Raw genomic sequence first — 22,891 nt, forward strand, 5'->3', positions numbered from 1 at the left:
CTTGTTGTGACAAAAAAAGTTCTAAAAAACCTAATTTGCTGTTTAAATATTTATAAATAACAAGTTTTCAGCCTTTTAAAAGGGTGGTAAGCAACCTTGAACTTTTACATAACTTTTTTTAAACTTTTAACTATATGTTAAGATGAAACTTGTTGATTGTTGCAAAATATTCATTGTATACATTCTTGCTAAAAATGTTTTTATATTCCGACGTTATCTCGAAAATCTGTTTTGTTTACAAAAATTCGCTTTGAACTTTTTTTATTAGTGAAAACTAATAAACAATCTGTCATTACATATAATAATATAAAACGTTATCAAGCTCAAAAGCCAAATCAGTTTCAAAAATAAAAACACAAACTAGAAAAAAAAATTAAGGTATACATATAAGTTTCAAATGGAAAGTATTTTTCTAGGTTCTACAAAACTAGCAACATTGTAGAGAACTTAAAATTTAATGCTATGTTCCTAATAAAAGTTGTAAAAATTGTTTTTACAGTATTAATTAACTTCAATTGAGAGTTTTTGTCGCTGTTTCAGGAATTCATTTGTTTGTAAACAGCGTTCAAAATTTATTTCTTTTATTTTCTTCAAGGTCTCAACATAATCACATTAATTGTTTAAAATCTCATTAAATTCACTTAGTAGTTACAAAACTGTCAAAAATTTCAAAAACTAAAATATGTTTCACTGAAATTTTTTAAGCACGTTTAAAATTTGGCCTAAAACTTTTCGTTACCTTACTAAAATACTCAACTCAAACTAATCTGTGAGAAAATAGTCCGTTAGTAAAAAATGCTTTAAAAATTTCGTTGTTCTTAAGTAGGGTTGGGCAACGTATTCAATCGGCAGGCCAGATCCGGAAAAATTTGGTCCTTTATCTGGGCTGGAGTTTTTCGAATTATTAATCTACCGGATTCAGTAAACGGATCCGGCCAGATAATTCCTTTTCAGATCTGGATCTGGTCGTATCCTAACTTTAAAAAACAATTCTGATCCGGCCGGATAATAGTTTTATGGGTCCGGTAGATAAGTATTTCGAAACCATTTAATTCACAAAAAAATTCTCAAACTTTTTATATGATTTGTATGAAATTTTAAGTCAATGTTTGTTAAGTATTCATGTTTCTATATTTACTATTACCCTGGGCAGAATTGATAAAAAGTTTACAAATACAATAATTTAACCACTAAAAACTACTGGAGATAAACTTTGACTTGTTAAGTTTAACATAAACTTTATAAATTCTTTTAATCTTAAACTTTTCTTTGAGGGTATTGTCACACTGAAGTTCATCGTTACACCAAACTCATTGTCAAATGAAGCTATGATATTAATGTACTTTTTCGTTGATATCACTGATTGTTCTGTATTTGCAAGTGTTGCAAAATGTGTCAAGTTATTCTTCCTGAGATGGCGAGAAAAAAGATAAAATTTTAATCTTAATACTTTTATTACAGATTAATTTGATGAGAAAAGTACACTTCCATATTAGTTTTGTATTCAGTTCGTTCATATGTTTACCATGAATGCAAAATCTTAGAGCTAATCTTTATTTTTAAATTGAGTAAAATTTTGTACTCTTAACTTTTTTTTTAAAATTGTCAAATTTTTGGTTATAGTTCCGAGACGCATCTTAAACTTTTCCTAAACTTAGAAAATTATAAGTTAAGTAAATTAACTGAAAATAGTTGTCAATTACTTGTAGGAAAACAACAAAAAACTACTTCTATTTGTATAAGTATAAACAACTCACTGTTTATTCGGGAAAGACTGTCAATTTTGACTCGTACACTTTTTATGACTGTTATTGACATGGTAGATTGCCAAAGGTAGATATATAAAATATCATATTTAGGTAAAGTAAACAATTTCCTTGGTTTAATTTGAAAAAAGTTGGAATTCCAGATGAGTTTGAACACAAAAAAAAAAGAGGAAATCGTGTTTTCATAACTACACAAAATAAAAAAATTCAGCATGTTTTCAAAGTCTAACTATAACGTTTTGTTTTGTAAAAATATAATACAACGTTCTATACAAGTTTTGTGATATTGACCTTGGCGTAATCATTTCATTTGTTTTCATCCCTGGGTCGGATTCCATTGAAACTTTAAAAACGTAAGGAGTCCGGTCTTTTCCACTTTGTGGGTCGGATCCGGCCGCGGGCCGTATGTTGCCCACCCTTATCTTAAAGTCTAATGTATACGGTATACTATCAAAAACCACCCGCGTTTGAAATCCACCCGATCAAAATCCAATCGCGTTCAAAAAATCACGCAATTTTTTTTATATTTTCTTTATTTATTAATTTATTTTATATATTTTTACATTTCTTTTACTTATTTTTTATTTACTTTTAACTACCACTGTTACCCCTAACCCTTACCCTCGATCGGTAAGCGGTTCTCGAATTTGACTGGGTGGATTTTGATCAGGTGGATTTTGAACGTGTCCCAATGTATATACAAGCTTCAAAGTTGTTGACAAAATTTTACTTATAAAGCCTTGAATTAATATATCATATATAAATCATTTATAACTCTAATTTATCTTTTTTATGTATAACGATAAAACTTAAGAAAACTGTAAAAATATAAATTTTATCAATATTTACCATCTCAATAATCCCGTTTTGCAAATAAAGTTAGACTAATGAAAAATTTTAATTTTTTGATGAGTTATGTTTTTGTTTCAAAATCTTTATTGTTTGGAAGCTTGTTTGAAAGCATCAAAGCATGTATATTCTAATAAAGTAAAGTTTTACACACTTGATTTATTATATTTTGGGTATGCAACTCGATGGCCGAGAGGTCTTTTTGTGTACCCAGGTCCTTTAACCAAAAATTTTTGAGCAATTCTTTTTTTGTTTCATGTTCAATAAGCAGTAAATATTTTTAAATATCTGTTTTGATAGTCTAAAATTAAAAACAACAAAGTTTTACAAACTTTATTTATGAAATATGTTTTAAATTTGGGTAAAACTAAGTTTGCTATCTTATTTTATCGAAAAATGACATAAGATTGCTTTTTATAATTAAAAAAAATTTAAACTTTACCATAATTCTATCTTGATATTAAAATTTAGCTTGATTTGTTTTGAAATAAAAATTTTATGTAAAAATTTGTTTTTATTTAATTGTTCATATACTATTTTCCATGACTGTTACACATCTTTCTAGATTTTTATTTAAGCACTAACGAGGTCGTTGACCGAAACTTAGTTTGCACAATAAAGTCTTGAAATAATATTTCCCCTCTAGTAGCTGAGATCTCTTTATTTGCTTTTATTAAATCAAAACATATTTGTTTTCTTAAAATGAAAATATATAATAAATAAGATTACATAAAGATATAGCATGAAATGAAACTATACGTCGTTTTCTTTTCCAAAAAATAAATTTTAGTTAGGAGAAGCAAATTTTATTTTATTTTACTCTTAAAAAGTTTCACTAGAAGCTTTTGTTGTTGTGTTTAACGAGATTTTTGTTATTTTAAACTTTTTTAAAAGTTAAAACCTTTGTTCGTTAATTTTTTAAATGTATAACTAATTTAAAATTTTTAGCAATTATTTCTTGTGTAATTTAGAGGTGTGCAAACTTTATAGTCATCAAGCGATGTTTATCAAAAATCTTGAAGTTACTATAAAAGTTGTTAATAGTGAATTATAATAATTTTACTATCTAATAAACACTAATGAGTACTAAAAAATAAAATAATAACATAAATAATTTTTTTATTAGAAAACTCAATTTTATTTGATTAGCAAAATATGCTATTAAAGTAAAAAAAAATTGCGCGGGTCAAGATTTCTGTTGGCAAGTTGTATTCCTATTTTATAGCTATTCATAATGATTTTAAATTGCAAACGTTTTTCTTTGCTATACAAAAGTTTTTTGACTATTGATTAATCAAGGTAATATATTTTACTTTTTTTTTTTATAAACCGCTTTAATTTTTCCTGCATTTTGTCTTTAACGTAAAATCCTAAGCACATAAAAGTTATGTATAATTTTTTAAACTCATACTTAATTGTTTTCATCAAGAAATATTTGATTTACTAGTTTTCTGAAACAAATTAAAAGTAAGGTTTTTTTTTCTAAAAATAAAATTTTACATATTATTCGGTAGTGATACTTGATTTAAATCTGTACATGTTAATACTTTTAATTATTAAAAAAAATTCTCACTATTCAAAAAATAAACAACTAAAACATTTTATGAAGCGTTATTTTTTATTATGAGTTAAACAAAAAGTCTACATAAACTTTAAATTGTATCATTTTTTACTTAATATTTAGATAAATTTAATTATATATATATTATTTTCATTGAACTAATTTGGCTTTTTGTTGTTTGGTAGTGACGTCACTCCAGACACGTCCATTCGTTGTTTTGATATTACAATGCATTCAATAAATGCACATACATTTACAGCAAAAAATCTTCTTAGAAATAGTAGTTTGTTAGAAATAAATTTTTTTCAACTTAGTTAATTACTTTTTAACTAAAAGGTAATGCTTCATTTCTTTTAGATTTTAATATATATTTAAACTAGGTATTTTAATACATTTTTTCTGTTAAATTCAATTGTTTTAAATCTTAATAAAACAAAAAGTCATTAATCATCCATATCATTTAAAAAAAGAGTTATGTAAAGCCTGTGTTTAAAATAATAATAATGAATTTGTAAACTTTGCAAAATATTTTACATTTAATTTATTTATTTTACTTGTCACAATAAGACTTAAAAAAAAATTGCAGCTATATTATTTTATAATTGTTTTTAGCTAACAAGTTAAACAGTCATTAACTAAGTTTATGAAGTTAAGTAATAATTGTTTTTTCAAAAGTATATATTTTTATTAATATAACACCTGTTTTATTCTTCATATTAAAGATTTATAAACAATTTTTTTACTGCAACATAGTCACATTTTTTCATTAGTTTTAGTACTCTTTTACTATGTTGCTTACTTTTTTATACAAAAATCTATCAGTTTATATTTGAATTTATGTAGAAACATTAGTTTTTGGTTATGGTATAATTTTGCTGATCACGTTTTTACATGTTTACATAAGAATCTTTTTGTCTTAAATTTAATTCTCTTACAACTATTTTCAATTTTTTACTTAAACAGGGTGGTCTGGTCATAAAATAAAAATTCATGGATTTTTTTTGATCATTTATCAATAATTTAAATTGTTTTTCATAATTGTCAGCTATGAAATTAAAATATTAAATTATCTATTTCAGATTTATTGTTAACCTCAACATTTTATAGTAACTATAAAATTATTGAACTTAAAATATAGATAAAAGAATATTTCTTACTAAAAAAGTAATAAAAACAGTTTGAAATACTTCAAGAATTCATCAAATAAAACTGGTTGTTACCAACATATTAAACTGCTGAGGTCTAATCTAACCTCTAAGTAGCAACTCTTACAAAAAAATATTTAATTGTAATGTATGGTTCTTATTTATTCTTTTCTTCAAATAGTAGTAATTGGTTGTTTTTTTTTCTGTGTTTTTTATTTTTAATATAGTGTTAAATGATTTTCATTGATTAATAATATTTAAAATTTATACCTATACCATATGGTTTTAAATTTTTTCTGAAATGGGTCAGGGGTAAAGTTTTTAAATTAAAAAAAAGTATATTAACTCAAACAAAATGAACTTGTAAATTGATAAAAATGTCACCTAATTAAATTGACATCTCCACTAACAATTATAAAGAAATTTTAGTTTTACAAAGTTGCTGTCTGTTATAAAATAATTTTTTAGCACTGTTTTTGTAAATTATAACAATAGAAAGTTGAAATTTCCTGTGCAAATGTTTTTAAAAAAGAATGTGATTACTTTATTTCAGCCAATATGTTTAATGTAAATATATTTTATAGAAGTTAGTATGTATTTTTATTCTTTTAAGAATAGTGCCACTTGTATAAAATGTTAAAAAAACAAGAAAGTTTACTTAAGAATTTATTCAAAACTGAGTTTGAAGTTTTCTTTTAAAAATCATCAAAACAAATTAAGTTTACTTAATTAAGTATACATAGGTAAATTTAGTGCTTCTTTGGTTTCAAAAATCTTTATACTATTATTTAAGTTTTATAAACATTTTTAATTTTGAATTTGTACAATTTCCAAAGTTACCACCTACTCAGGATAGTTTAAAATTGCAGAAAAATACAGGCTAATTTAAGCTCATTTAAAGTTTTTTTTTACAAAACTCAAGTTAGTTTAGACAGTTTCCCTGATTCTCAGGCTAGTTTTTGTGACTTTGAAAATTCAGAATTTGATTTAGTCTTTTTATAATATGTTTCTACAAGAATTCAAGCTATTTTTTTTTTGCTTGTACTATATTGTAAACAATTAATTTAATAAACTCAGGTTGACTTTGGTTAATATGATATAACTTAGATCAGGTTTTAATCATTCAGGCTGTATCTTTTGCTTCATAGATTAAAAATAGTCTAAAAGCTAATAAACTTGCAAAATACTAGACATCTTATTAATTGTAGAATTATTAATTTGATTTCTCTGATGGAATATGGAATTTGACATTACATTTTAGTGCAACTTTTTTAGTTATTTTTTGTACCTTACAAAAATTGTGTATATATTTTGTTAAAATTTTACTAAATCTGTGATTTAGAACTATTTATTGTTATACTAGTCACAGAAAATAAAAATTTGAACAATTCTGTTTATTAAGGGCATAGGGGGTAGATCACTTTTTTCACAATTTGATCTTATTTTATAGAGTTTTAATTAAGCTACAAAATGCTTTTTACAGATTTTAAAAATTAAAAATATTTTTTGAGATGTAGCTGGTCAAAGTTGGAGGCAACAATAGGTTCCTTATGGAAGGCACAGACTAAAATCTCCTAGGTTTTTTGAGATGAATACCTCAAACTTTCAGGAAATGTTCCTTGCAATATTTAGAAAATTCAGTTGGAAAGAATTTTCTAAAAATTGAAAAATATAAAGTTTATAATAAAATTTAAAAAAAAACATTTTTTTTCTTGTTATAACTCAATAAAATAAGACATAATTGTAAAAAACGTGATTTTCCCCTGTATGCCCTTAGTACTTCATTTTCACCCCAACTTTTACTACCTTAATCATTACCAGGCCATTTTACATCACAAAGTTTTTAATTTAATATCAATATATACATAGTAACTTATTATCATATTATGTAATACAAAAGGTTGTAATTATTGTTTTTAGAGTATTTACAATTAGCTGCTAATAAATGTTTCACCTCTTGAAAATAAATAAATAATTTCTGTGTGTATGTACAACTACTGAAAGTTTTTTAATTTTTTAAGTACAATAGAGTAAAAAATATACCACTTAGATATACACAAAAGTCTTTAAAATAATTATAAGTACAGTTTAAAATATTCAGTGTAACAAATAACACATACTCTTTGGTCAACAAAGCATCACTTTAGCATTCTAAAGTACTTAAAATTTACAGAACTTTTATTGATAAAACAACAAAAGCAGAATAATGACACATAAAAATTTACAGAACTTTTATAAATAAAACAAAGAAAGCAGAATAATGACTTCTGCAGAGAGCATTTGCTACACTCTGATCAACACCAATTCTGTGACTGATTCAGAACCCACCAATGAAGCCAAATTGAAACAGGACATTGAGAATGGAAAAATTAACAAGAAAATTGAAGCGCTTAAGAAAGTCATTCAGATGACCTTGAACGGTGAAAAATTACCAGGTAACTTGTGAAATACAATTTGTTTTGTTTCAACTTTTATTTTGATAATATTTCACATAGTTAATAATAATGTAGTAGTTTTTAATGTTGAATCTGAGATATTTTGTATATGCTTCTAGAAATATTTTTGTTTCCTTTTGGTATTAGTTAACTACAGTCATTTAAAATGTTGTTCCATTGGCATTTGAAGCTCCTTGATTTGTTTGTAAGTAGCTTTCTTAATATTGAAAATTATTTATAGTGTGTAACTTTTAATAAAGCAAATTTTATAATTACTTCTAGTAGATTTGTTTCATTACAAATAAAAAAGAATACTGGTAACTGCAAAAAAAGTTTTAAATTTGTTGCTCAGAAGCACTTAAAAAAAATTGTTATTTATATATTTTTTAGTCTTCAGTTTATTGAAAAAAAAAAAATTCAAAAGCTTTTATCTTTATATAGAGAAATTTAAAACTTTTATTGTAAAAATCTCATGGGTGCATGGTCTGTAAAACTTTGATCAATTTAAAATGAAGAAAATTAAAGAAAACCATAAAATTGTTATTGTTTTCAGATTTTGTGTAAAGTTTTATGTTTTCTACTTACTAAAGTTGTTTTTTTTTTTGGCTCAGAATTCTAAAATCGAAATGTAAAATTTATTAGTTTACTATTACTATATCAACAAACAATAATTTAATTTTAGTTTTTTATAAGTCCTCCAAACAATACTTAAAGTGTTTAACATAATTATTTTTTTGTTTTATAGAAAGTTAATTAGTTTTGTTTTAATGGCAATATTTTTTAAATTTAAAACTATTGCTTTTAAGATTATGTAATTGCATTTAAGAAGTTTTTTCTTAATGCTTAGGTTTTATAGTATTTACTTTTTATTTTGACTTTATAAAGTAATTTAACAATACAACATTTTGATACTAAACATTTTTGTTTGTTTTAAAATTAAGTTTATATTTTATCTTTAAATTTTTTTCTTGATAGTTACTATCATATTTTAGATCCTCACTATTCTTAACACTTGTAACTTATATTCACATGTGTTCATTAAGTTATTTCAGTCTTAATATTGCATTTCAACAATCAAGTATACCTAAAATTTTCTAATTAAATCTAATATTTTTCTGTCAAGGTTTGCTGATGCCAATTATAAAGTTCCTTCTGCCAAACGACAACCACATGATCAAGAAACTCTTGCTTGTCTTCTGGGAAATTTGGCCCAAAACTGACTCAGAAGGAAAGCTCGACCCCAGAATGATCTTAGTCTGTGATGCATACAGAAAAGTTTGTTTTTTATTATTACCAAAAAAATTATTTGCATATCAATTAGTCTGTGTATGTTTTTGTTTACTTACTAATAGAATTTAAAAATGACTAATTTAATTATATTTGTACTTCTTAGTTAAAAGCTTTCAAAAGCCTAACAATTAAAATTTTTTAAATAAATTAAAATGATATTTTATTATATTTTGTATATGAATGATATTTCAATTAAGTTTATAAATAATTAAAATTTTAGAGTTATAATAAATTAAATTATATTTAGTTAAAACCTAGTTTTCAGTTTTTATTTGTATTTTATTGTATTTTAACACTTTGTTTTAAAACTTATGCTACTATATTTCTATTATGTGAAAATTTAAACACAAATATGAAACATTTTAGCTATATATTTTCAACAAATAGTCTGTTAAAAAAAACTGTTAAAAAAAACAAGTATAGTAAAACTACTTAAAAAGTTATATAAACAGCATTTAAAATTCTTTAAATTTTTTTTGGAGTTACTGAAGAACAAATTAAAAAAAAGGTTTTAAGTGTATCTAGTTTTTACTCTTTAGTAGTAATAAAAATTTAATTACATTATTATAAATTTATCTGTTTTTAATGAAGAATTTTAGAAGCTCTGAAGCAGATACTTATTTTGCAATACAATATAGATAAGTAGTAAACTATATTCTTGTAGTAACTAGTTTGCTTATTGCTTACTAAATAAGTAGCAGAGCACTTAAAATGATAGTTTAGAAGTACTTTAAGAAAGTTAACAATGCTTGTTTGCAAGAAGTGATAAGAAATAAGTATATATTATTAATAGAAATTTGAAATATTTTATAATGATTTATGATTTATAATTAGAAATAAAATGAAATGAATACAAGTTTATAGCTTTTTTATTTTATAGCTTATTATGCTAAATTTTTTATTAAACTTCTGACAAAAACATAAATTTACTTAAAGTCAAACTGACTCCCTATTTTTATAAATAGTTTTACCTACACATCACGACTGACTGTTGACTAGTCGAAGTCCTTAAATATAATAAAAAGTAACACAAACACACAGGACCTGACGCACCCGAACGAGTTCATCCGCGGTTCCACTTTGAGGTTTCTGTGCAAGCTGAAGCAACCTGAGTTGTTGGAATCCCTGATGCCGAGTATCAGGAGCTGCTTGGAGCACAGGCACAGCTACGTGAGGAGGAACGCTGTGCTGGCGATCTACACTATTTACAAGTAATAATTAGAAAATAAAGTAAATTATATAAAATTATTGTTAAACTTTTATTGCGTTACGCCTTTTCCCTGCAGAGCAGTTCATTAAACGCTAAAAAAAAGCTGAAAACAAAAGTATACAGAGCGATGAAAATAAAAGCACACATAAAATAAAAATAAAAATTAAATTTAAAATATGAGTTATACTTAATATGTTGTTACAAAAGTTAAATTTTAAGTAAAATTAGTTTAAAATGAAATATAGGTAAGTTTAGTTTAAATAATCTATTAACTATAGATTTTGTATATTTTAATAATCTATTTACTGAGCGAATTAATAAAGTAAATTAGTGTAAAGTTATATACGCTGTTTACAAGTAAAAATGATGTAAGTTTGAAATCATTCAGTTCTTATAAAAAAATTATATCGTGTTTAATGTGAACTATTTCAATCGGAATGGGCCATCTTAAACTAGACAACTGTACTCTGAAAGATATATACCTAACTTAAGTCCTCTTCAAAATAAACACACATTTAATAAAACAAGTACTTTTCTCACAGGAAATTTGACGAATTGATTCCGGACGCCCCCGAACTAGTCCATGATTTTCTCGATAAGGAAAGAGACGCAAGCTGCAAGAGAAACGCATTCATGATGCTCATTCATGCGGATCAGGAAAGAGCGTTGGAATATTTGAGTTCTTGTATTGATCAGGTATGTGTTAAGTACTAGTGTTGGTATAATGCAAACTAATAGTATTAAGTTCTTGTTTAGGTTAGCTCAGACTTGTTTTGAAACACAATCTACTCATTTACATATAATATAAAGTATAATTTTAATTGACTTATCACTTTTTAAAGTTTTGTCGAAAAATACCTTTTAAAGTATGCTTTATTTTCAACAAATTACCAAGTTAGAAGTTTTCATAACAGTTTTATTTTTTCACTCCACGTAGGTGAACACTTTTAACATTATGTAGAACTTAATCTTTATTAAGTACAATGTTCTATTTAAATAAGAAATTAACTGAAGAGGCCTACTAGGCGAAACATTGTTTTGTAAATTAGTTCTCAAATTGTAGTTATGTTTTTTACTTAAGTTGGGAGAAAGTTCTGGTTACTACTCTTAAAATAAACCAAAAGTATAAAATATATCGTACTACAATTTTTTTTGTAGTAATCCAGCAGCATTAGTACGTGCAGAAAAATTTTATCACTACACCTAACAGTTTATTCAGTCTGTTATACAAATAGGCGAACAACTTCAACAACATCAAGTAGTGATAGTGGAACTTTACAAAACATTTTAATAATGCACTCAACAGGTGAACACTTTCAACGACATCCTGCAACTGGTGATAGTGGAGCTCGTGTACAAGGTGTGTTACGCCAACCCCAACGAGCGGGCCAGGTTCATCAGGTGCATCTACAATTTGCTGCAGTCCAACAGCCAGGCCGTCAGGTATCAGGCCGCCGGTACGCTCGTCACATTATCGAGCGCCCCCACCGCCGTCAAGTTAGTTTTGTGACGTCATAATAAATATGCATAATCTTTTAATGCGCGCCGCCTTATCTAATGTTCTGACAGTTATAAAGTTAGTTTTTGTGATGTCATAGTATTAATAATTTTAATTTAACGGTCTAAACTAGTGACACTGCCAAGCTTCTAATTAGGTTTTTATTCTGTAAAGCTACTTTTTCTGCATTAAGTGGAAAATAAGGAAATGTTTTCAAAGTACTGAAAGTTCTTTACCACTGTAGCGTAAGTGTTTAGTATGTCATAAGGATGTGTTTATATAGTGCAATTCACTTAAAGAGTTTTACTAATTTTGTAGAGTTTGCCTGTTTTATTAATTTTTATTACTACTTGCCCATATATTTTTCTATTAAATAAATAAAACTTCCTTCAGAAAGGATAAATAAGTTTCTGTTTAAGACTTAGTTTATTAAATAATCCTTGCTTAAATAAAACTTATCATTTTAAAATTTGTACTTTTAAGCAAACTTTGAATACTGATATAGTTTAAGCATTAACATATTAATTACACAGAGCTGCAGCTGAATGTTATGTAGAACTGATAGTGAAAGAAGCTGATAACAAATTATTAAAACTAATATATTTTATTAATTTTTTCAGAGCTGCAGCCGAATGCTACGTAGAACTGATAGTGAAAGAAGCTGATAACAATGTTAAATTGATTGTACTTGATCGTTTGTGTGATCTCAAAGATAATCCTCAACACAAGAAGGAATTACAGGTATTATTTGATTGCTTTACAAATTAAGTTTGTTCATAGTAATGCGGACTTAATTTAGTAACTTAGTTTATTCAGTTTGCTGTTTTTCTTAAGATTCTAACATTAAATACTTAGTATGATAATTTTGTTAAGGAAGAAATAATATCAACAGCTGTGATTTTCTATTTAATAAAAAAGAATTATAAAATTTAGTCGTGTTTAGTATCCATTTGAGATAGAGCAGTCAACCAAGAAACAATTTTTCCTACATAGAAACTAAAAGCTGTAACATAAATATTCAGATCAATAATAAAATCTCCCTATGTAAAAACTTACAAATAATTTTCCCCTATACAGAAACTAACGATGGACGTGTTGAGAGCACTGGCGTCACCAGACATTGAAGTGAGAAAGAAGACGTTGAACCTGGCTCTTGATCTCGTTTCGTCCAGGAACGTTGAGGAACTCGTCAAGTTTCTCAAAAAAGAAGTTTGCTTTTGTTTACCTTCAGTTGTTGCAGTTTCTGTTAATCTCTTTGAATTTTTGTAGAAACTGTGTAATAGTATATTAAAGTAGTTTGTGTAACTATTTCAATTCACATTTTTTGTTATATATTAAAGATGTTAATTAAATTTTCTTACTATTTTATTTAGCTTTATTTATTTAAACTGTGTTGTTAATTATAAAGAGTTTTTTTTTTGATAAAGTTTAAAGCTTCAAGCTTGATAAACAAGAATGAAATTGTTTTCAGATAGTAAAATTTTGCTTAATATCGAATAATAGTATTACAAATTATATTTTCAGATAACAAAGACCTCATCAGCAGAGAACCACGACTCCACGGCTCAATACCGCCAACTACTGGTGAAAACGATGCACCAATGCACTACCAAGTTCCCCGAAGTCGTATCACTCGTCATTCCATCTGTTAGTTTCGTGTTAACTTTGCTTTAATATAAATTTGCATTGTTAATTAATTTGTTATTCCGTCTGTTAGTTTTATATTTTAAAATTTATAATTAATTTTGTATAATTTTAATGTTAAAAATTGTATGTGTATAGCAATTACATCAATGATAGTTTAAAAATTTTGTCATAAAAAATATTTATTTTTAAAATTAACTATATCAAGGCCAGTTTAAAAACAAAAGTAAATATTAACAACCATTTCAATAAAAAGATTAAAAAGTGTGGACATTTATTTCCATGAAACAGAAATATCTGCAAGTTTTTCTAATTTCTCAAATAGAAATTAGACTTAATATTGTTATAAGTAGTCATACTCAATGTGTTGAACTATTAAACCAGTAGCAACCAAGATAAGAACGCTGTTTTAAACAAAAATACTTTTGACAACCTATTTTTCATTTTCTCACCATAACACCCTTCAAACAGATGATGAACTTCTTGGGAGAGAAGGACGAACTAGCAGCAGTCGATGTGCTGAAGTTTGTAAGAGAAGCGGTGCACAAGTACAAAGATCACAAAACCGATTTGTTAGACAGACTGCTGATGGTTTTCCCGTCTGTTACTACTACCAGGTTGATTGTTAACTATTAGTTGCTGTTTGCAACAACTTGACATTTAAAAAAAAGTTTTTCCTTTTAAAGTTCATCATCTTGATTTTATTAATGATAGTTGCATTATAACCAGTTCAAGTTTGAAAAAATTGTTTCGACTTTTTCTCTTACAACTGATTAACAACTAATAACTATACTTAAAAACTAAACAGCACCCTCGGGTCAATGTTATGGATATTAGGCGAAAATAATTTAAATATATATCAAGCTTACTAATAAACTTATGTTAAATAAAATGATAATAAATAAATAGTAATATCTCCAGCACTCTCGGAAGTATGTTGTGGATTTTGGGCGAGTACTGCGAGCAGCCGTCAGAAATAACCAACTTCATGCGCGCCGTCGAGAAGAGCGTGGGGGATTTACCCATTGTTGAGAAAGAACTGAAGCTCGCAGCGGGGGACGTTGAAGAGGACGAGGGAGAAAAGAAAGACGATCAGCCCGAAAAAAACAATGTTTGTAAAATTTTCATGTAAAGTAAAGTTGCAAATTACGTTTGTATTAATAGTTTGTTAACAAATTTTAAGGGAAAAAATAGCTTTTTTGAGAAATGTATTGGAGATGGAATTTTGGAAGACTAATACAATATTTAATTAACAAAAAAAATTACAAACTTATTTCTATTAAAAAAGAAAAAAAAAGAAACTTTTTTCTGAAAAAAGTAACCAATATATTGTATCAGAAAGATTTATTTAAGAAAACAGATTAATAAATAAATAAATTAGAATATATAGAAAAAGAAGAAAGCGAATGACATGGGAACTCAAAACACATTACAAGTATTGTAAAAAGTATATTATTTTAAATAAACAAGATAAATATTTTCAGAAAAAGAAGAAAGTGACAGAGATGGGAACCTACGTCACCCAATCGGCGTTCACCGCCAACAACAAAAACTCCCCGAACGCCGCCACCAAGCGGCCGCCCCTGCGACAGTTTTTCATAGACGGGGATTTTTCACTGAGCGGGCCCCTCTGCACGGCGTTGACCAAACAAGGGCTGAGGTACAACGACACCGACGTTTCACAGGAAGAAAAAAATGTAAGTATTTGTTTTGTACACAGATTTATTTATAAAACTTGTGTAGTTTTTTTGCAATTGTTTTTATGTATCTAGTGAACAGAAAAATATTTGAGCAAAATTTATTTGTTTTGTTCGTGCTTGTAAAATGGTTTGTATACTATTGTTACTGTTATTTTTAATGGAGTTATAAATATAAACTTTATATCAAATTTTTTTGTTCTCGATCTTTCCTGAGATGTATTTAACAAAATCCCAATAAATATTAATTATAAAAGTAAGCCAATGGTACTGACATGTTGAAAGTATAATTGTTTATTGTGTTTCTATCATTTAAGTTTTCGATCTTTATTTGTGTTTAGTTTTTAAAATTACTTTAATACTTTCTGGTCAAAGATTATATACTTATATATTATAGCCTAATTAATTTTACAGAAATTAAATAAAAAGATTAGTTTTTAATTTACTACTATAACTAAACAATCTCACATTAAATAAAAACTCTAAATATCACTTTATGTTGTTGACATTTATAAACACTATATACATTAAGTTGTAAATGTGAATGAAGGTGTAAAGAAATGATAATATTAATTTTTTATATAATTGAAAGTCAAACATGTCAAAAAAAAGAATGAATGAATAAATATTTACTTGTTTGTTTTCGATTGTTGTTTGAATTTAAGTTATGACTAATCAATTATATTTAAGTATTTTTTTATAAGCTTTTCAATCAGAATTTATTAAATGTAACATTAAATGTGTTTAATTATTTATGAAGTTACAAGAGACATTTTTTATTAAAAACAGTAAATACTAAGCTTTTATTTTGAGTACAATTTTTATACTTCACTTGCTACAATTTTTTGCTAATAAGTACTAGTTTTAAGTAAAACATAAAAAGAAAAATCTCATCTATTTGCAAGTAGTATCTGGTCTATTTGACAAACTTTGATTTTTTAGTAGTATATCAAGTTATATCTAAAGCATAAGAACTAAAATATTATTATACTATTATTATTATATAACGGAAATATTATACAGATTTTCATAGCTAAATGCATGAGGATACTAGCTTCAGTTTACAATTTGGGAAAATCTGGAATTCCGAAAACTCCTATTAGTGATGATGAAATTGACAGAATAACCAATTGTTTGAAGGTAAGATTATTATTGTTTTAAACTGATATACTTTATGAGATTAATTGAGTTACTAATTATTTGAAATTAAGTTGATAATTTTTCTCTTAAGATAACATTCATATTGGAATAATCGAATCACTTATTTTTTGAAAAACTTTTTTATTAGTTTAGTTGTATGAACTCTTCCATAGTGCTCAAAGTTTTAAACATTAATATATTTATTTAATTACCTTTTTATTTTTGCATTGGCTTATATTCATCCTTAAAAAAAAAAACTAAAACACTTAGAGTCTGCATTTTCGTGCTTAACAAACTTTTATACAATATAATATGATGGACATAGGCATCAAAACCTAGGGCCACTTAAACAGAAAGACACATAACGAAAAATCAAAAATGAAATTAACATAAAAAATTCATTTTGTTTAAAACAAAGATGAAAACATGTTTCAATATGAAATTTATAGATTAGCATAACATTTATTTAAAAAATTTATTCAAAAGTATGTTAAATGGATTTTTGACCAAGGTGTATGAGCTATCTTTTCTTTTCTTAATTAGAACTTAGCTAGTGCTTATTTGAAACAAGTTTACCAGAAAATATTATAACTTAAACAAACACTTTAATACATGCAATTACTAACAGGTACTTTCAACAAGGGACGAATACATAGATGACATTTTCACAGCGAAATGCAGGGACGCGCTCACTACACTGTTAGAAGCACAACTGGCTCAAGATAACAAACACAAAAATGAAGTTGAAAAAAATCAGTCCGCGCTCAATAACGCACAGGTAAATAAAAGAAGTATTTATAAGAAGAATTTAAATTGCTTCAAACACTTGTAAACAGTAAGGAAGAAAAAAAAATTGGTACAACAATTAAATTTATACCAATTTTATACATATTTTTTTTAGTCTCATGTTAACTTATAACATAATTGTATTTGTATTACAAAATTATTGACTTACAGTTTTTTTTTTCAAAATCGTTCAAAACACATAAACTTACTGATCACATTTTTACTTGTTGTATTTCACCTATCTAGCTCTGATAGCTTCAAAGTCTGAAAAATGGTTTAAATTTGTCTTAAAAGTTGTAAAATCAGTTGTAAGCTTTTTATTTGAAATTAGTTTATTTTGATAATAGCTGGACTGTCAAATCAGTTTCACATAATAATTTAAAACTTTATTATTTTATAAAACAAATAACATATATATATCATATGATGTTAACTATATTAATATAACAGCCAGACGATCCGACAAACTTCAGTCAGCTTCTCAAGGAAAACTATTTTTTTAATAATATTTATATTCTAAACGTATATACCTAAAAATGTTTTCTTTTATCAAAACAGTTCTGCCAAGTTTTTTATTCTACGCTCATTTCTTTAATCTGTTTTCAAACTTATCAATAGAATGTTATGGTTAATATATTTATTTTTAAATTTCTCTTAAATAACTAATAACCTATTATAACAGCCGGACGATCCGATAAACTTCAGCCAGCTTCTCGAGAAGTTGGAATCGGGATCGTTGGAAGATCAGTTCGAATTGAGTTTGAACGCCGCAGTTGGAGACTACAACCAGAAGAAAGACTCCAAAGACCCGTCAAGCACTAAACTTGATAAGGTTTGAATTTTACTTGTTGTCTGCTTGTTATATTTTAGATTATTTTTATTCATATGAATAGTTTTAAAGATCCATCAAGTTTAAACTTGATAAGGTTTGAATTTTATTATCTACTTAATCATATAAATTATTTCAAAGATCCATCTAGCACTAAACTTCATAAAGTTTTGATTTTATTATCTACTTAATCATATAATTTATTTTAAATGTCCATTAAATATTTAAACTTGATAAGGTGTAATTTTTTTTAGGTTTTGATTTTAATTGTAATTATCTTAATCATATAAGTTATTTCAAAGATCCATCAAGTTTAAGCTTGATAAGGTTTGGATTTTAATTTTAGTTATTTTAGTTATTTTTTTAATCATATATATTATTTTAAAGATCCGTCAAGCACTAAACTTGATAGGGTTTTGATTTTAGTTGTTATTTTCTTAATCATATAATTCATTTTAAAGATCTATAAGTATTAAACTTGATAAGGTTTGACCTAGTATTTTTGTTAATTTTCAACTTTTATACTCATCGTATAAATTATTTCATAGATCTATCAAGTATTAAATTTATGAGGTTTAGTATTACTTGCTTATTTTCTTATCAATAGTGTATAATTAGAAAAAAATATACAAAGTTGCATCAGATGCTAGACTTTATTAGTTGTTAACTGATAGTTTTTATCGTTAGATAGTGAGGTTTTCAATAAAAACTTTAACATTTTTGCAGGTATACCAACTGACAGGGTTCAGTGATCCAGTATAATATATTAAAATTTTTGCAGGTGTACCAACTGACAGGGTTCAGTGATCCAGTATACGCTGAAACGTACGTTCACATCAACCAGTACGATATTGTGTTGGATGTTCTCGTTGTGAATCAAACCTGCGACACACTACAAAACTGCACTGTCGAACTCGCTACGTTGGGTTTGTGTACTTTTAGTTGTAATATAATTAGTAATAAATTTAAATAACCAAGCAATGTACTTAACCTTTTAATAGTTCAGAGTTTATCTCCGACTGTATTATCTCCTTATGAAAAAAATTAGATTTTGAAAATAGTTAAGATATGTTAATTATCAAACAGGCGACCTCAAAATATTAGAAAAGCCAACATTAACAATACCTTTGGCCTAAAAAATAAAAAAAAGTTACATAAAAAAATAAATACAACCAAAGAACACTAACGTATATATAATAAATATTAACAGTAACAAGTACAAGCAGGAGATTTGTAGAGAAACCTTAACTAATCACATTAGCGCCTAATAATTACAGATTACAAATGAACAAACAAATGAAATTATATTATTTAAACAGGCGACCTGAAACTAGTAGAGAAACCCTCTCCGATCACGCTGGCGCCCAACGACTTCGCTAACATCCGGGCCTCCGTGAAGGTGGCGTCAACCGAGAACGGGGTGATTTTCGGAAACATCGTTTATGACGTGCACGGCGCCGGAAACGACCGCAATTGTGTCGTCATGAACGACATTCACATCGACATAATGGACTACATACAGCCAGCCACGTGTAATGATGACGAATTCAGGTTTATTTATTTTTATTTTGATTGTTTTATATTGTTTGTAATGTTTATCAATTGGCAAAGGCTTATATTTTATAAGCTGGATTTTTGTTATACTTAATCTTTTAATACTTATCATAAGTTTTTATAAATGAAAAATTGTACTATGTGATAATTAATTAGAAAATGTGCTTTTAATTGTATTTTTTTTACATTACTTTATTATTTCTTATAGAAAAATGTGGGCTGAGTTTGAATGGGAGAACAAAGTGCAAGTTAACACGACAATAAAAAATTTGAAAGATTTCCTCCAACACATATTAAAATCTACAAATATGAAGTGCCTCACCAATGAAAATGTTTGTTTTATTTTTTTATTTAGTTTTATTTATAATATTTATTAAAAAATACAAATATGAAATGCCTCACCAATGAAAATGTTTGTTTTACTTAAAATATTTATTAAAATCTACAAATATGAAGTGCCTCACCAATGAAAATGTTTGTTTTATCACTTTATGTATTACAATTTTTTGTTATTTTTTCTCTATAAAGTTTGAGCTCTTAAATAGTTGAGTAAGTTTTCTTAAAAATGTATTTTAATTACTTTTTATGTTTTTAAACGAAATTTAACGTTACCGTTTTAAGTTTCTTGATTTAATTATTAAAAATTTAGAAAATTAGATTTGCAAAGTAACATTTTGTTTGTTAAACTTTATAAGTTATAGAATTTGCAACAAGATTTAGCTGATTTAGTGTGTAATTCCATTAATTTAAATCAAATTTAAACCCGACATGCAGCTAAACGTAATGTTTTTATTTGTATAAATGTTGTCACTTTTGTTTTTTTAAGTCAAACAGCATATGTCTCCCTGACAACCATAACATCTCCATGACGTCAGAAGTAAATAGTTCTTTCTGTGTTTTAAAGCCAATGGACGCACTTGTTTTCTCAAGTTTCAAAATTTATGTAAATGAGTGCGTCCATTGGCCTAATATTCAAACATAGTCAAACTAGCTAACAACCATTTATATCTCCCTAACAACAAATATCACCATGACAACAGACGCTAGGTGGCGAGTGCGGGTTTTTGGCGGCCAACTTGTTCGCAAAGTCCATATTCGGCGAGTCCGCGCTGGCCAACCTGAGTATTGAGAAACCGGTGGGGTCCGATGACCAGCCCGTGGCAGGTCACATCAGGATAAGGGCCAAGTCGCAGGTTAGAAAATAAATTTATTATAATTAGATAATATTATTAAAAAATATTTTGATTTAAAATTTTTAGTTTTTATCAGGATAAGGGCCAAGTCGCAGGTTTGAATATATTATTTTGTTAAAATTAATTGTTATTAATAAAGTTTGTTAACATTTTACTTATAATAATTAAATTTGAATATTAAGTTTATATTGTGAGCTAAGTCACAGTCTTTTTAGCTCTACTTTTGTTGTATTTATAAGTTTTTTTAAAATAAAATTATTTAAAACTTTTTTTAAAAATGAGTAAAACAGTTATTAAGTGTGTGGTTTTTTTCAATAAAACACAAAATAATTAAAAATTCTTTAATTATTAAATACTCACTTATATAATACCAAGAGTTATTTAATAATCCTGATAATTGAATAAAAAAATTTTTTTAGGGTATGGCTTTAAGTTTAGGAGACAAAATTAACTTGTCCCAGAAGAAGTTGAAGAAATAACAAAAATTCAGAAAGTGTTTAATAATTAATTATTAAATATTAATGTTGCATTTACATATAGCACTTCGGTTTGAAAATTCAATTTTTTTATTGAATTTTTTCCATTCAGGGTTTTAAGGATGAACTTGAAAATTAGTTAGATTTTATTTTGACACTTTAGTTAAAAATTATTTATGATAGTTTTATCATATTCCGCATTCCCTTAAATAAATGCTTTTACTTAATTTAAAATTAATTTAAAAAAAGTTGAAAATTTTTAAGTCTTTTTTTAACCTGCCAAAACAATTTAAACTAAATTAGTGATTAAAAGTAAAAGTTCGGTGTCAATTTAAACATTTTTGTTGTCTACTTATTCGTTTTTACATTTCGCTTCGTTTAACATATTTAAAACTTTTAACACCACTTGAAGTAAAAAATAACACAGTTGAATCTTATTTTGTGAGCAAGTTATATGTTTTTATAAAATATGTTTTAAGCTACTTTTACTTCTAGCATTTAATTATTTATTAATTTTTGTCGTTTTTTTTTAATTGCAATAGTTTTGGTAAGTGTTTTTGGCTCACTTAGTCAGAAAGTACGAAGTTTATTGTATTTTTAGTGAATAAAATTTTATATAATTAGTTGATTTTTTTATACATAGTACAACAACTTTGTGGAAAAACAACATTTTAAATGCTAAAAAGAGAACTTTAAAACCTATACTTTAATATACAGAAATATAATATGAGGTTAAATAAAGTAAAAGTATTTTATACATTTATTTTTTTCCTTCAAAAATTCTTTAAAATGACTACTAGTACAATATTTGATAATTATGTAGTATGTGTACAAGTTCTAATCCTATATCGGATCCTCTAATTACGGTCCAGGTCTTTTTTTTTCCTTTGTAAATTCGTTTTTTCTGCAAAGAAGTTTCTTAAAAATATTTTTATAACCTATAAAAAAAAACAAATTATGTAGATTTTAACAATTTGCTCTGAAAAACTTAATAATTTGTTTTGAGGTGTTTTGAATACAAAAACTAGTGACCAATCGGCATGTTTTTAATAGTTAACCACATTCATGTTAAAAGTATAGAGTACCCATATTGCTTAACCTAATAATAAACAAGAAAGTAATTTAGTTTTATAGTTATTGAAAAACTGTTGAATATTCTTTAGTTTATATTTAATAAATTATTTAATTTCAAATAACTTTTAAACTATTTTGGCAAAGTAATTTTAAGTTTTAATAACATTAAAATATAATTTTCAAATTCAAAAATAATAAACCGCTTTTTTGTTTTATAAAGCTTTAATTATATTGTTTAACAAAAAGTTGCTATAAACAAAATTTGTCTTTAAATAAACGTAGTTCTTTAAAAATTGAATCAAGTAAGTTTGATTCTTACCACCATTTAAAACTTATACAGTTCTTTGACTGTAAATTTTCCACAACAAGTAAAGTAAATGATACAATCATCCAAACAATACATATCAACCTAGTTGGGTATGTATTTTAGTAAAAATATATTTTATTGTTTATAACACATAAAACAAGTATGCTGAACACTAAAAGTTAAAAATAGTAATGTTTAAGTAATTAATCGGTATTATTATTTGTACATGATACTTCAAAGTGTTGTTTAAAAATTTAAGATTACTTGAAAAAAAAGAAAATTTGTAAACTACTTTTACAAGAAAAAAAAAAATCGAAAAATGCAGTAAATGAGTGTTAGAATAACTTGTTAAAACCTTGGCCTTTCTAGTAGCAGAAAATAAATTTAATTTTATACAGCGTTTCTAAAAATCAACCCATTTAAATTTTCAAACACTT

General features: G+C 26.1%; 1 protein-coding gene across 1 annotated transcript; it reads left to right on the top strand.

The window, feature by feature from the left end:
- The first annotated feature begins 7,552 nt into the window (after positions 1-7,552).
- On the top strand, positions 7,553-21,673 carry LOC145844155 (coatomer subunit beta-like). The gene is made up of 19 exons (XM_082951521.1): positions 7,553-7,756; positions 8,880-9,031; positions 10,088-10,257; positions 10,799-10,952; positions 11,563-11,753; positions 12,375-12,495; positions 12,832-12,963; positions 13,279-13,401; positions 13,870-14,015; positions 14,320-14,509; positions 14,883-15,095; positions 16,119-16,235; positions 16,864-17,013; positions 17,704-17,853; positions 18,632-18,776; positions 19,170-19,401; positions 19,613-19,736; positions 20,445-20,597; positions 21,017-21,673. The coding sequence occupies exons 1-19, from the start codon at positions 7,582-7,584 to the stop codon at positions 21,074-21,076; spliced, it is 2,898 nt and encodes a 965-aa protein (XP_082807647.1). The 5' UTR covers positions 7,553-7,581; the 3' UTR covers positions 21,077-21,673.
- Positions 21,674-22,891: the final 1,218 nt, after the last annotated feature.

This window comes from Thalia democratica, chromosome 9 (genome assembly GCF_965202585.1).
Source record: "Thalia democratica chromosome 9, ktThaDemo2.hap1.1, whole genome shotgun sequence".
NCBI classification, from domain to species: Eukaryota; Metazoa; Chordata; class Thaliacea; order Salpida; family Salpidae; genus Thalia; species Thalia democratica.

Bases quoted from the DNA above. Each gene is read 5' to 3' on its own strand.
- LOC145844155 (XM_082951521.1), top strand. From the start codon at position 7,582: ATGACTTCTGCAGAGAGCATTTGCTACACTCTGATCAACACCAATTCT. The intron at 11,754-12,374 runs GTTAGTTTTGTG...TAATTTTTTCAG, and splicing joins AGCGCCCCCACCGCCGTCAA to AGCTGCAGCCGAATGCTACG. The intron at 13,402-13,869 runs GTTAGTTTCGTG...CCCTTCAAACAG, and splicing joins TATCACTCGTCATTCCATCT to ATGATGAACTTCTTGGGAGA.